Here is a 16,325-nt window from a genome sequence, read left to right on the forward strand (position 1 = left end):
CAGTGTTCGGTCCAGTGTTCGGTCCAGTGTTCGGTCCAGTGTTCTGTCCAGTGTTCTGTCCAGTTCTCTGTCCAGTGTTCTGTCCAGTGTTCTGTCCAGTTCTCTGTCCAGTGTTCTGTCCAGTGTTCGGTCCAGTGTTCTGTCCAGTGTTCTTTCCAGTGTTCTGTCCAGTTCTTTGTCCAGTGTTCTGTCCAGTGTTCTGTCCAGTTCTCTGTCCAGTGTTCTTTCCAGTGTTCGGTCCAGTGTTCGGTCCAGTGTTCGGTCCAGTGTTCGGGCCAGTTCTTTGTCCAGTGTTCTGTCCAGTGTTCTGTCCAGTGTTCTGTCTAGTTCTCTGTCCAGTGTTCTGTCCAGTGTTCGGTCCAGTGTTCTGTCCAGTGTTCTGTCCAGATCTCTGTCCAGTGTTCTGTCCAGTGTTCTGTCCAGTTCTCTGTCCGGTGCTCTGTCCGGTGCTCTGTCCGGTGCTTTGTCCGGTGCTCTGTCCGCTGCTCTGTCCGGTGCTCTGTCCGGTGCTCTGTCCGGTGCTATGTCCGGTGCTATGTCTGGTGCTCTGTCCGGTGCTCTGTCCGGTGCTCTGTCCAGTTCTCTGTCCGGTGCTCTGTCCGGTGCTCTGTCGGGTGCTCTGTCCGGTGCTATGTCTGGTGCTCTGACGTCCCCTCTTAGGCCTACCTCACCCCAGACCAACACCTTCGATAATTGATGGGGAGAAAAAAATCATCCTTTCATTTAGCCATCCCTGAAGTTTTTTGAGGGTCATATACATATAGTTGAAGTCGGAAGTTTACATACACTTAGGTTGGAGTCATTAAATCTCGTTTTTCAACCACTACACACATTTCTTGTTAACAAACTATAGTTTTGGCAAGTCGGTTAGGACATCTACTTTGTGCATGACACAAGTGATTTTTCAACAATTGTTTACAGACATATTATTTAACTTATAATTCACTGTATCACAATTCCAGTGGGTCAGAAGTTTATATACACTAAGTTTACTGTGCCTTTAAACAACTTGGACAATTCCAGAAAATGATGTCATGGCTTTAGAAGCCTCTGATAGGCTAATTGACATCATTTGAGTCATTTGGAGGGGTACCTGTGGATGTATTTCAAGGCCTACCTTCAAACCCAGTGTCTCTTTGCTTGACATCATGGGAAAATCAAAAGAAATCAGCCAAGACCTCAGTTTGGTTCATCCTTGGGAGCAATTTCCAAACTACGTTCATCTGTACAAACAATAGTGCGCAAGTATAAACACCATGGAACCACGCAGCCGTCATACCGCTCAGGAAGGAGACGTGTTCTGTCTCCTAGAGAAGAACGTAATTTGGTGCGAAAAGTGCAAATCAATCCCAGAACAACAGCAAAGGACCTTGTGAAGATGCAGGAGGAAACAGGTACAAAGTTATCTATATCCACAGTAAAAAGAGTACTATATCGACATAACATAAAAAGCCGCTCAGCAATGAAGAAGCCACTGCTCCAAAACCGCCATAAAAAAAAGCAAGACTACGGTTTGCAACTGCACATGGGGACAAATATTTTACTTTTTGGACAAATGTTCTCTGGTCTGATGAAACAAAAATAAAACTGTTTGGCCATAATGACTATCGTTATGTTTAGAAGAGAAAGGGGGAGGCTTGCAAGCCGAAGAACACCATCCCAACCATGAAGCACGGGGGTGGTGCTCTTCACAAAATAGATGACATCATGAGGATGTAAAATTATGTGGATATATTGAAGTAACATCTCAAGACATCAGTCAGGAAGTTAAAGCTTGGTTGCAAATGGGTCTTCCAAATGGACATTGACCTCAAGCATACTTCCAAAGTTGTGGCAAAATGGCTTAAGGACAACAAAGTGGGCAGAACTGGAAATGCGCGTGCAGGCAAGGAGGCCTACAAACCTGACTCGGTTACACCAGTCAGGTGGAATGGGCCAAAATTCACCCACCTTATTGTGGGAAGCATGTGGAAGGCTTCCCGAAACGTTTGACCCAAGTTAAACAATTTAAAGGCAATGCTACCAAATACTATTTGAGTGTATGTAAACTTCTGACCCACTGGGAATGTGATGAAAGAAAGAAAAGCTGAAATAAATCATTCTCTCTACTATTATTCTGACATTTCACATTATTAAAATAAAGTGATGACTCTAACTGACCTAAGACAGGGAATTTTTACTAGGATTAAATGTCAGGAATTGTGAAAACTGAGTTTAAATGTATTTGGCTAAGGTGTATGTAAACTTCCGACTTCAAATGTAGATATTGTAGCTTAAATCAGAAATGTCCTTCAGGATGTCATCCCTTCTGAGATTTAAAGGAGAAAGATGTTGACAAGGTTTGTTGACAGTGTTTTAACAAACAAATAGGGATGACCCACTGGGCACAGACGTCAATTCAACGTCTATTCCACGTTGGTTCAACGTAATTTGGAGAGTGGGGAGAAAGTTTTGATCCAAAGCCATAACGTGCATGAATAATCCATTGACAGCTACTGACACAAACTCAGTTAGTCTGACTTAGGCCGTCATTGTAAATAAGAATTTGTTCTTAACTGACTTGCATAGTTAAATAAAAGTTAAATTAAAAATTGTAATTAACCATTTACATTTAAAAGCCATAAAGTCATCAATCAGTTAATAGCAAACGTTTATATTGTTCCTCGCTTTATCGTTTTCTTTTTTGAGTATGCACTGTTGTCAAACAAACTCCATCAATTTGAGTGTAAGTGTACATGACAGGAACACTACTCATGGAAAAGTTTCACTTGACATTATATTATCATGACCTTCTTGATATGACTTGGAGTATGCACTGCTGTCAAACAATCCTCATGAATAAACATGAGATGTGGATGGGATGTGTTGACGTGTTGATATGGATATACAAGGCTTGTGACAGGTAGCTGCATCCCAAATGGCACCCTATTCCCATAAAGTGGAAATCAGCATTAGAAACAATAACAAAGCATCCTCCCCGCTCCTGTTTTGGTAACAAGCTGAGGGACCATGTTAACCATGTTTTGAAGCTATATTGTGTTTGTTTACATTTACTTTCATTACAAAAACATTGGAGTAAAAGAAGGTCAAAATTGGTTCTTTTTTAGTTTGTAGTTTTTTTACCCCTTTTTCTACCCAATTCCGTGGCATCCAATTGGTAGTTAATCTTGTTCCATCGCTGCAACTCCCATACGGACTTGGGAGAGGTGAAGGTCGAGAGCCGTGCGTCCTCCGAAACACAACCCCGCCAAGCCGCATTGCTTCTTGACACAATGCATGCTTAACCCGGGAGCCAGCCGCACCAATGTGCTGGAGGAAACATCATTCACCTGGCTACCGTGTCAGGGTGCATGCACCTGGCCCGACACAGGAGTCGCTAGAGCGCGATGGGACAAGGACTTCCCTGCCGGCCAAACCCTCCCCTAATCCGGACGACACTGGGCCAATTGTGCGTTGCCTCATGGGTCTCTCATGGGTCGCAATCCAGGATCTGTAGTAACAGTGCCTTAGAATGCTGTGCCATTCAGGAGGCCATATTTTGGGTTTTGATGGGGTACAACAGTTGAACTAAGCTCACGAGACATTTATTAGTTATATTCTTGAAGAATCAAGTCCAAAAATGGATGTAGCAACTACTGATTTCCTCTTTAAAGTGCAAAATATTACCAGATCCTATGGGCCCTGGTCAAAAGTAATGCTAATACACTCGTTCAAACAGACGTCCCAAACACACACGCACATACACACACACACGGTATCCCCAAAGCAATACCAATGTAATGGCCATGGTGCGTTGTCAGACTGCAAAGAGACATGGAGTTGCTTACATCAGTCCCTGTCATGGTGCTCTTCGAATTCGCTACAGTGTTATCCTCAATCCCCTGCATATGGCAAGACCTTGCATAGTATATTTTAGGGAGTTAGGCTAGAAACCTATATGTTGAAACAGAAGGTTCACTTACAAATGTGCTCATAATGGCATGGTGTTTATGTAGGCTACACTTCTAATGATTACTATCTTGTGAATGTAAGTCACTGATTGCATGGAGAAAGATTGCGTGTCCATGTCGGGCTCAAGGGCTGCCCCCAAACCCCTATCTTGGACCTTGCATAGCCACGGGGCAAGGGGCAGGTGTTTGGGTAAAGCCCCATGTGAGACAAGTCATTTTACGTTCTATTATTATAACAGCCAACAGGTCTAGCCACTAGCCTCTATAAGGAAAACACGTGGTAGCCTAAATTAACGGTATAGCTGAGACAAATAACCTATAACGGAGACGATGCCCCTGTTTTGGGATAACCTATGCATTCTTCATTCCTCCCATCCTTGAAGACATTACAAATAGATGAATAGTGACAGGAGATATTACGCTAGGCTACGAACCAAATCATGTCAGATCAGTGACTATTTCTTTATAGCCTATATAGCCTATCATAATTTATCTAATAGGCCTATATTTAGATTAATAATTATTTCAAGAAAGGGAGAATCCATCCATGAATAAATTCAAACAGCTCCTCAGATTAGCTGCTTTGTGCATGCAAAAGTGGTCCTTGAGTTGCCTCTCCTCCCACAGACACGTTTGCGTAAAACCCCTGTTTCATTGTTTATTCCTCCAGCAGCCGTTTGGATAATTTACTTTCACTTGCCCTCTGTAACGTATGATTAACCTTCAGGTTAGGGTACTCAATCTAGTGGGCCACTATAGGTTTATAATGGGCTGCAAAATAGCGGTGTTGTAGCAGATTTGGAGAGCAGCTTGATGACGGACAGGTACCCACTCATAGCCCTCCACCAGGATGCCAAGATACTTTGTTTTATTGGGTGTGCAGACATAGCCTACTGGCCTATAGTCGTTAGAAGGATAGTTACAATAACGGGGGAAATACTACTGTTAGTAATGCACCATGGATAAGGTTGTGAATAGTTGCCATAATGCGCAGATTTTTTGCAAGATGTTTGCCTAGGCTACGCAGCAGAACGTTGTATAGCGAATACAGTGACAAGACAGTTGTGCAAATAATGCACCATGGCCGTTAGAAGAGTGTATGCCAACAGTCTGAAAATGCCAGTGGGAACTTGGTGCGTGTGCGTGTGCGTGTGCGTGTGCGTGTGTGTGTGTGTTTTTGTGTGTGTGTGTGTGAGATGTTTTAGGTCATTAAATTGATAAGCGTGAGTGAGCAGTGACGCCTGTTTGAACAACTGTATTGGATCATCATTGCAGTGGCGGTCAGTGCAGTATAAGATGAGGGAGGACAATATTATTTCTATTATAGTATATTGTATGACTGTCATTCATATTCCATTCAACGAGCTCAATGTAACATTCATTCATTCCTATTCCATTCAACGAGCTCAATATAACATTCATTCATTCATTCAGTTACTACATGATACTCAAATTTTCCCTGTACCCATCATGAGGTTGCTACAACCTAGCCTATAAATGAAAGTTTACACCGTAGGTCGAGAGAAATTTGAGTAATCAAGGTGACAGAAATTTACCCTTTCAATATCGCCTTACACACTCTTGCCTGCATCTATCTGATCTAGGGTGTAAGCATTAGTCCACCAGTTGCAAACGAGGGTTTCTATTGGACAAATTCAGGTATATTTAACCCCGTTTCATTCAGTTTAAGAAACATTTTTCAACAGAGTCGAGCGAATTAATACAACCCTGATCACATGCAAACACAGTTCACTTTCAAAGCAGCCACATAAACTCAAAAAAGAAACATCCTCTCACTGTCAACTGCGTTTATTTTCAGCAAACTTAACATGTGTAAATATGTGTATGAACATAACAAGATTCAACAACTGAGACATAAACGGAACAAGTTCCACAGACATGCGACTAACAGAAATTGAATAATGTGTCCCTGAACAAAGGGGGGGTCAAAATCAAAAGTAACAGTCGGTATTTGGCATTAAGTACTGCAGTGCATCTCCTCCTCATGGACTGCACCAGATTTGCCAGTTCTTGCTGTGAGATGTTACCCCACTCTTCCAGCAAGGAACATGCAAGTTCCCAGACATTTCTGGGGGGAATGGCCCTAGCCCTCACCCTCCGATCCAACAGGTTCCAGACGTGCTCAATGGGATTGAGATCCAGGCTCTTCGCTGGCCATTGCAGAACACTGACAATCCTGTCTTGCAGGAAATCACGCACAGAACGAGCAGTGTGGCTGGTGGCATTGTCATGCTGGAGGGTCATGTCAGGATGAGCCTGCAAGAAGGGTACCACGAGGTAGGATTTCTTCGCTGTAACGCACAGCGTTGAGATTGCCTGCAATGATAACAAGCTCAGTCCGATGATGATGTGACACACCGCCCCAGACCACGACGGACCCTCCACCTCCAAATCGATCCCGCTCCAGAGTACAGGCCTCGGTGTAATGCTCATTCCTTCGACGATAAACGCGAATTCGACCATCACCCCATGTAAGACAAAACCGCGACTTGTCAGTGAAGAGCACTTTTTGCCAGTCCTGTCTGGTCCAGCGATGGTGGGTTTGTGCCCATAGGGGATATTGTCGCCTGTGAAGTCTGGTGAGGACCTGCATTACAACAGGCCTACAAGCCCTCAGTCCAACCTCTCTCAGCCTATTGCGGACAGTCTGAGCACTGATGGAGGGATTGTGCGTTCCTGGTGTAACTCGGCAGTTGTTGTTGCCATCCTGCGCCTGTCCCGCAGGTGTGATGTTCGGATGTACCGATCCTGTGCAGGTGTTGTCACACGTGGTGTGCCACTGCGAGGACGATCAGCTGTCCGTCATGTCTCACAGTACGGACATTGCAATTTATTGCCCTGGCCACACCTGCAGTCCTCATGCCTCCTTGCAGCATGCCTAAGGCACGTTCACACAAATGAGCAGGGACCCTGGGCATCTTTCTTTTGGTGTTTTTCAGAGTCATTAGAAAGGCCTCTTTTTTTGGGGGGGGGGGTGGATCAGCTTAGTATTGCGGAAAGAATGTTGCTTCCAATGTAATTGTCTGCATCATTTCCATTCCCCCATATTTTTTGGGGTAAATATATATATCCATATACGTATGCATACATATACACATATATACATACACATACCTATATAGACATACATACTTTTTTAAAGAATATGCCTTTATTATTATTCCCCGCGACCCTACCACCAATCCCCCAATTGGAGTAAACTTATAAACACTTCTGCTTTTACCTTCAATTTCTACATCTTATACCTATCTTACAGACACAGTCCACTTTACAATAGTTCTCTCTTATTTGTTCTTAGTCCTTCCTCTATTTCTGTTGTCCATCCAATTTTATTTCCACTTGTAACTGTGCTATTTCACAAAAGCTCCGCACCTATACACATTTCACAGATCCCGTATGCCCTATATTGTTTATCTTGTTATTAGTCCCACCCTTCAGCTCCACCCAACCCCTCCCATCTATCTTCCAACATCATCCATTTCGGATTTCTATTTGCCATACATTTCTCAACTGTGCTGTGATGCTTCACAAAAGACCTGAACCTTCCTATTCTCATAGCTTCTACAGATTGTAAATTAAAAATAAACATCTTTGCCAAAATAATTATTATATTATTGATTGATTGACTATGGCTTTTCAAATCCCCCAGTATTGCTATCTGTAGCGTTAGTTTTAGGCAAATGTTGCAATTCTTCAGCCATTCCTGGACCTGTGACCAAAAACGAGCTACATATGGACAATACCAAAATAAATGATCTAATGACTCTGCCTCCTCACAACAGAATCTGCAGAGCTGGGAAGATTGTATACCCCATATATATAACATTCTATTAGTTGCAAGAATTTTGTACAGTAATTTATATTGAAAAATTCGAAGTTTTGAATCCGGCGTTGTTTTGCGTATCAATTCATAAACCATGTGCCATGGAATGGGTACATCGAAAATCTCTTCCCAACTATTTTGCAATTTGTATGGCACAGCTGTTAGTTTTTTGGTCCTTAAATGAAATTGGTATATGTTTTTATTTATCACACTTTTCTTTAACCATTTTTGTTCTTTAATACAGGGCCGACATACAAGTTCCTTACTTTTTTCCCCTTCTACTTGCCTCTTCCATTTTGTGGTAATGCTGCAATTAATTGATTGTAATTTTGGGTAGAGCAGACTTTTCCATATGTCTGTGTTAGCTGCATGTGTGACATAACTCCACCAGTCCTATTTATGATATCATTCACAAAAATTATACCTTTTTTAAACATTTCTTCGATAAATACAGTTTTTTTATCAATTATTATATTTGAATTTAACCACAATATTTGTTGTACTATTTGTTCCGTCCTTTCAGGTGGATTAAACTGAAATTGCAACCAACTTTCTAAGGCTTGTTTAAAGAATAAGGATATTTTGGAGATCATTTCCTTTTCAAACAACCGAAAATGAGCAGGTGTAATCTGAATAAAGGGAAAAAGGCCCTTCTTGAACATAGGATGAGACATTCGTACCAGTTTACTAGAGAACCAGTTTGGATTTAAGTATAACTTTTGTATGACCGATGCCTTTAGTGAGAGGTCTAATGCTTTAATATTTAATAATTTCTGCCCTCCGAATTCATATTCGTTATATAAATAGGCCCTTTTAATTTTATCTGGCTTGCCGTTCCAAATAAAATTGAATATTTTTTGTTCATATAATTTAAAAAACAGGTCACTAGGTGTAGGCAAAACCATAAGCAAATAGGTAAACTGTGATATGACTAAAGAGTTAATTAGGGTGATTTTTCCACAAATAGACAGGTATTTTCCTTTCCATGGTAGCAAGATCTTATCTATTTTTGCTAACTTTCTATAAAAATTTATTGGAGTGAGATCATTTCTTTCTTTTGGGATTTTTATACCGAGTATGTCCACATCTCCGTCAGACCATTTAATTGGTAAACTACATGGCAATATAAAATGTGTATTTTTTAGTGATCCAATACGTAATATGGTACATTTATCATAATTTGGTTTTAATCCAGAGAGGATAGCAAAGGTATCTAGATCCTCTATGAGGCCCTGGAGAGACTCTAGTTGTGGTTTTAAAAGAAAACATGAATCATCAGCGTACAATGACACCTTAGTTTTTAAGCCATGGATTTCTAATCCTTTAATATTAATGTTTGATCTAATTTTAACAGCTAACATTTCGATGGCAATAATAAATAGATATGCCGATAGTGGACAACCTAGAAAGGCCTCTTTAGTGTCCTAAGTTTTCATAACTGTGACCTTAATTGCCTACCGTCTGTAAGCTGTTAGTGCACGTTCATGAATTGTTTATGGTTCATTGAACAAGCATGGGAAGCAATCTTTGAAAGACAGGGTCCTGAAAAAGGGACATTTATTTTTTTGCTGAGTTTACAAACAACATGATCTCTTTGATCACTGTATAATTCCTACTCACATCTATGCTCTCCCCTCCTCTCACCTTTTCCCTTCGCTTGTGGACATCAGTGCACAACATATCAGGTCTGTGACCAGGTGAAAAAACCTTTCCCAGCCAAACCTTCATATCATAACCGCTACACACAGCATACGTCATTGTCACCATAGCTAATGTCATATTCAACATAGCTACTTGAACTAACTTGTTAGTAAACCCGCTACAATCATGCAGTACAGTATACAGTCAGCAAGCAGTTTAGCAGTTACACAGGTGGGCCCCGGTGGCAAGAAATTAATAAAACCAAAAGCTTACCTTGACTTGGAAGATTTCCAGTGTTGGATAGCCATAGCCAGCCAACTAACAACTAACATAGCATCCCTCTCTGTTTGAGCCGGGTGTTTGAGTAGTTTAAACTAGCTAGCTACATTCGCTAGCTAAGTAAGTGAAAGCAACAAAAAAGTACTACTAAATATAGCTCTCACTCACTCACTCGCTTCTCCATTTTTGAGGAAATAAATTTGTACAAACTGTTAAAATATTGTCTTTCTCTTTGAGTCAACTACTCACCACATTGTATACACTGCAGTGATAGCTAGCTGTAGCTTATGCTTTCAGTAATATATTAATTCTCTGATCCTTTGATTGAGTGGAACACATGTCAGTTCATGCTGCATGATTACTGTGTAAGTATATGGAAGGGGGTGAGCTCCACGAGCCACCTAGGTTTTGTATTAAAATCAATGTACCCAGAGGAGGACAGAAACTAGCTGTACTGCGGTTACACCCTGGCACTACCCTACGGTGATGTTGAGGCTACTGTAGACCTTCATTGAAAAACAGTGTGTTTCAATAAATGATTTGGTGACGTTAATATATTTACTATACTTTTATCTAAAAAGGATAACTTTTTTAATGTTTTACTATTTTTATTTTTATGAAATTCACTGAGGAGGATGGTCCTCCACTTCTTCCTCTGAGGAGCCTCCACTGTTAGAGTGATGGCCATTTGTTTGTTTTGCTCCTACTTTTTACCGCCCACACACACACACACACACACCTGCATACACACACCTGCATACACACACCTGCATACACACAACAAAGCCAAATACTGTAAATTAACTGAAAGTATTGATGTACCGCTAATGTGTGTTATTGAACTACAAACATCTTATACCTCAAAATACATCTGCAAGTAATCTCATCTTTGATTTTCCTACACAGTAAAAAAAAAAGCCTGGTTTGAAAGGCCTTTGATTTGTTTGAAGCTCAAACTCGGGGCTCGGTTGAGATAATTTGATATCATTCAGAGGAAATGGTTCCAGAAACTATTCACCCTGTTCAGATGAAAAAAATCTCCAAGTACCACCGCCCCTCGTGTTTTATTTTTCTCTGCCGTACTTATTAACTTGCCACAACTTCTCTTCCTGTTCTTTACAACTTGGAGTAGCCTATGTACTGCATTCAGTCAAGCCCTGTTGAAGTGAATGTATATTAAAGGGGACTACGCTGTTTCAAAGGTTTTCATTTACATTTTATTAACACTTTATTATGCACTGGAATGTCAATTACATTATTGATCTTGTTTATGTGACATGTGTCATCTCCTTGTTCTTTGGAGTAGAAACATATGTATGCTCTGCATTCAAACAAACCCTCATTGAATGTACATGATCCAAAAGTTTGACATGACACCATTTCTCTCCTCCTTCTTCAGAGTACAATTTGGAGCCATGTGAGGACCCGGGGATGCCACAGTTCGGCCAGAGGAACGGCTACGGCTTTGGCATCGGGGACACCCTGACGTTCTCTTGCAACATGGGCTACCGGCTAGAGGGGGTGCCAGAGGTCATCTGCCTGGGAGGGGGGAGGCGCATGTGGAGTGCACCTCTGCCAAGGTGTGTGGGTACGTGGTCACCTGTTTTCATTCCCTTACAACTATTGTTACAATGCTTGTGGTTGATATGATTTGATTTTATATCTAATTACAGTGATTCTCTGTGATGGGCTTTCTGAAAACCTTACTGTCAAATCCTTCATTCCTCCCATCTCTTTCCTCAATTCCTCTCAAATTGCATTGGAGGAATGGATCCAAGATCCTTTTGAGAGGAATTATTGAGGAAACAAAGACGGAGGTAGCAAGGTTTTGACAGATAGTAAGGTTTCCAGACAAAGCCTTGCACCTGCCTGTTTAGTCTTAGCGAAGTGGCATCACACCTGATTCAGCTAATTGATTGATCTTCAAACAACAACTTGATTAGCTGAATCAGATGTTTCACTGCTGAGCTGGGACAAAACCTGCAGTATTCTGGCTCTCCAGGGGCATGGTTGAGGATCACTGGTCTATATTGTTCACCATGGACGTTTCCTTGCTTGTTGAGCTCTGAGCACTGAGAAGGAGTAGGGAGGGCCTACACTTTTAAAACATACCTGTTCCAGTTAAAACCAAATACGTTTCTTCAGAGCGATCACATAGGGGAGCCATTTTAGGTTCTCCAAAGAACATTAAATGGGATGGTTATATCCATGAGTGTTAATTTAACTCTTTACAGTGTTACTCGAACTCTTGAATCAAAACTAGAAATGTTACACTGAAAAATCAACACGAGTTAACACCAATGTGTTGTATGCTATGAAAGGGACACATCTGAAGACTTCCATACATTTCAATAACCTTTTAGAATTCTGAAGAACCGTCGATGCCACGTCAATGACCCCCCACTTAACTCAAAGGTTCTTTGTCAGGCAAGAGTTTTCCAAAGAACCTTAACAGCTGAGGAAGAACCATTTAAGAACCTTTGGTGTTGGGTACTCTGTTTAAGATATGCCACAGTAAACCCGAAGAAACACGCAGAGACAGACAGTCAGGCGGACAGAGGCAGGCACACAGCTAGATACATAGAGCCCTGTGTCTGTGTCTGGCTTTCTTGATCCGTCTACATCAAACCCAATCTGCCCCTTGTCCTCTGTCCCTGTAGGGGAGTGTCTCTGTGTATCACTAACAAGCTGGGAGAGGTCAGATGGGTTGTCAACAAGGCTAATGCAAAGAGACTAGCATGACTGTATGCTGTTTAATAGAGATACTGTGGAGTGAGCTATGAATCTCACTGTCACAATGTACCAAGCAAACCCCAGTCTGCTACACCACTTATGCAGTGGGGTACCCAGACCTTGGTTCATTGGTATTTTTCTTTAAAGTAGTTTAGCTCCACTTAATTGAGCCATGGAATCATCCCAGAAGTGCACATTCCACCCATCTGGCACTCCAGGCAGGCTCAATCAATCATTCAAAAGTATTTGATAACAAATTATATTTGAACCCAGGTATTTCCCCAGTCTCCTCCTCCTCAGATGAGGTTTCTAGCGCTCTTGTTCCCCCACCAAACCTGCCTCTTCCTGTTTCTACAGTACTTACCGCGGCGTCCTCCCTGGTATGACACCAGCTGCTCGAGGAGAATAGTGATTTACAATTCATGCTGTCATGTGGAGATGTTCCTGGATTGTATCTCTCCGTGCATTCTGCCACACGGAGCCAAGTAAAAGGAATCCAGCAACCGCTAAACATCCATCAAATCCCAGATGTGTCTGAATAAAACACTATCCGCTGGAATTTATCCACACATGTATAATGTCTGGGCCCTAACTGCTGGGCATAAACAGATTAGTAATTATAATAATGGAGAACTTTTCAGATTTTTCCAACGGAGCCCAAAAATAAAATAATTCACGGCTGGGAAGGTCACCAGTAATTTTTCATATTAATTGAAAAAATAATGATATGCATTTGTCAACGCTGTGTGTGCGTGTCGTTTGTTTACTTGCCTTGTTTCTGTCGTTTCATTTTTCATGGTGTTCATTGGTGCCAGATCTGTAATCTTGAGAGTAACTAGAAAAACAAGGCCGCTAATTTGTGTTTTGGCATGACTTTTCAAAATGCCATCAGGCATACCATACGCTTCAGGCGTAGAGTACACAGTGGGCAGTGACAAAAACAAGAATCTGTGCACAGAATACTTTTTGGGATGGTCTATATCCTGGATGTTTAGCCTTTTATCATCAATACCGTGAGCAATGTAAGCTTTTTGGGAGGCTCAAAGAGTGTGGGATGTGGATTAAAAACCTACCGTGTATGAATCATGTGTGGCAGACAAGCAGTAACACAAGCATCAAGTTTCCCAGCCATCCATCACAAACACCAATTTCTGTATTCACCCCAAAACAAAATGACTAAATTGTTTAAAAAAATATGTACACCATGCCCTCTGCATTCATGAACGTCCAATTCCTCTTGGCAGCACTGTATATACCGTACAATCCATGCTGTGTGTACATTTTCTAAAAGTACAAATCAAACCACCTTTATAAGACATGTACAGATGTAGGATCTAAATTTGATTCCTCTTTTCCTGCACATAATCCACATAATAATGTACATTTCCTGGTGCTGCAGGATTATTTTCCTGCTGTGGCAAACTGCCTCAGATTAAGATCCCATATCTGTATCCAACTGTGATGCTTTTACCAAATCGACACATCTGTACTTTCGTTCTCTCTTCAGTTTAATGATATTCTTCAAGATGAATCTCTCCTGACTGTAAAATGTGTTTCCGCTTCCAATCTGTCTGTTATAGGCACATTCATCACAGCAGGTGGCATTTATGAGGGATGCCATGCCCCTTCCACAGGGTGCAATAACAGTCACGTGATCGCATATTACACACCCTTTTCGTATAAGGCGAGAGCGTAAAATGTGGCTCCATTTGTTCATTGTTGTCACTAACATCTGACACCTGTTAGAATGGGTGGCAACAAGAATCGGTGCATCACTGTTATAGGCTAGGTTGGTGGATGTGTAATACATTTCCAGTTGAGTCGGAAGTTTACATACAGTTAGGTTGGAGTCATTAAAATTCGTTTTTCAACCACTCCCCAAATTTCTTGTTAACAAACTATAGTTTTGGCAGGTCGGTTAGGACATCTACTTTGTGCATGACACAAGTAATCTTTCCAACAATTGTTTACAGACAGATTATTTCACTTATAATTCACTGCATCACAATTCCAGTGGGTCAGATGTTCACATACACTAAGTTGACTGTGCCTTTAAACAGCTTGGAAAATTCCAGAAAATGATGTAATGGCTTTAGAAGCTTCTAATAGGCTAATTGACATCATTTTGTCAATTGGAGGTGTACCTGTGAATGTATTTCAAGGCCTACGTTCAAACTCAGTGCCTCTTTGCTTGACATCATGGGAAAATCAAAAGATATCAGCCAAGACCTCAGACAAAAATTGTAGACCTCCACAAGTCTGGTTCATCCTTGGGAGCAATTTCCGAACGCCTGAAGGTGCCACGTTCATCTATACAAGCAATATAAACACCATGGGACAAGCAAGTATAAACACCATGGGACAACGCAGCCGTCATACCGCTCAAGAAGGAGATGTGTTCTGTCTCCTATGGATGAACGTACTTTGGTGCGAAAAGTGCAAATCAATCCCAGAACAATAGCAAAGGACCTTGTGAAGATGCTGGAGGAAACAGGTACAAAAGTATCTATATCCACAGTAAAACGAGTCCTATATCGACACAACCTGAAAGGCCGCTCAGACAACTTCCGGTGAAATTGGAGGACGCACAATTCAAATAAATAATCATAAAGATTATGGATATTAAACATTTAGGTGCATACAAGTGTCTTATATTGGTTAAAAGCTTAAAGTCTTGTTCATCTAACTGCATTGTCCAATTTACAATAGGCTTTACAGCAAAAGCATGCCATGCGATGTTTGAGCATGCCATGTTTGAGGATGGCGCCCCACATCAAAATATTTTTCAACCAGCACAGGCTTAATAAAATCACAAATAGCGATTAAATATTCACTTACTTTTTGAAAATCTTCCTCTGATTTGCAATTCAAAGGGTCCCAGCTACAACATGCATAGTCGTTTTGTTAGATAAAATCCTTCTTTATATCCCAAAAAGTCTGTTTAGTTGGCGCCATCAATTTAAGTAATCCACGCATTCAACATGCAGAGAAAGGAATCCAAAAAGCTAACGCTAAACTTTGTTAAAACAAGTCAGAATACATTTCTATTTAATCCTCAGGTACCCTAAAATGTAATTAAACTATAATATTTCATAAGGAAAGAAGTATGTTCAATAGAAAAGCAAAATAAGCAGGTGCATATCCTCTTTGTCGCGTGCACAGACGGATTTCCAACTCTGATTCCCAGTACTAAAACTCAAAATTCTTCCTCGTTTGGGAAGAAACAAGCCTGAAACCTTGAACAAAGACTGTTGACATCTAGTGGAAGCCATAGGAATTGCTATCTGGGAGCTGGATTTGGATATGACCCTATACATTCCGTTGGAAGAGCATGGGCGATCAAAGATTTATTTTTTCCAGTTGGTTTCTCTTTGGATCTTCTCCTACCATATCAATTGTGTTTTGGTCTCATACATTATTTTAACATTTCTACACACTTCAAAGTGTTTTCTATCCAATGGTACCAATTATATGCATTTCCTGGCTTCTGGGCCTGAGTAACAGGCAGTTTACTTTGGGCACATCAGTCAGACAGGAAGTGGAGAAAAATAGACCCTTGTCTGAAGAAGATTTATTAATGTGATCATTTTTCCAGGAATGTATTTTTTAGAGGAATTGATGAGCCCTCTGATAGACATGGAGTAAACATTTAAGATATGGGCTGCGTCCCAAATGGGTGGTGCCATTTGACGCACCCATCGGTTTGGATAATGGCATTGAGTGTCTTTGAACACAGACAACAACAATAGACTACTGGTGAATGGAAGGATGCAGGTCCTCTGGAATAAAGCAATAGAGCCCTAAAGTCTGAGTCCCAAATGCACCCTATTCCCTTTATAGTGCTCTACTTTTGACCAGAGCCCTATGGGGCTCTATAT

At 41.2% G+C, this 16,325-nt stretch overlaps 1 protein-coding gene across 5 annotated transcripts in view; it reads left to right on the top strand.

Moving 5' to 3' along the window:
- LOC129830971 (CUB and sushi domain-containing protein 3-like) overlaps positions 1–16,325 on the top strand; it is a 759,188-nt gene that overhangs the window by 427,767 nt on the left and 315,096 nt on the right. For all 5 annotated transcript variants that reach the window (XM_055893871.1, XM_055893869.1, XM_055893870.1 and 2 more), the window contains exon 21: positions 11,114–11,302. In XM_055893871.1, coding sequence (XP_055749846.1) covers positions 11,114–11,302 — 189 coding nt within the window. The remainder of the gene's footprint in view (positions 1–11,113; positions 11,303–16,325) is intronic.

This window comes from Salvelinus fontinalis, chromosome 32, assembly GCF_029448725.1.
Source record: "Salvelinus fontinalis isolate EN_2023a chromosome 32, ASM2944872v1, whole genome shotgun sequence".
Taxonomy (NCBI): Eukaryota; Metazoa; Chordata; class Actinopteri; order Salmoniformes; family Salmonidae; genus Salvelinus; species Salvelinus fontinalis.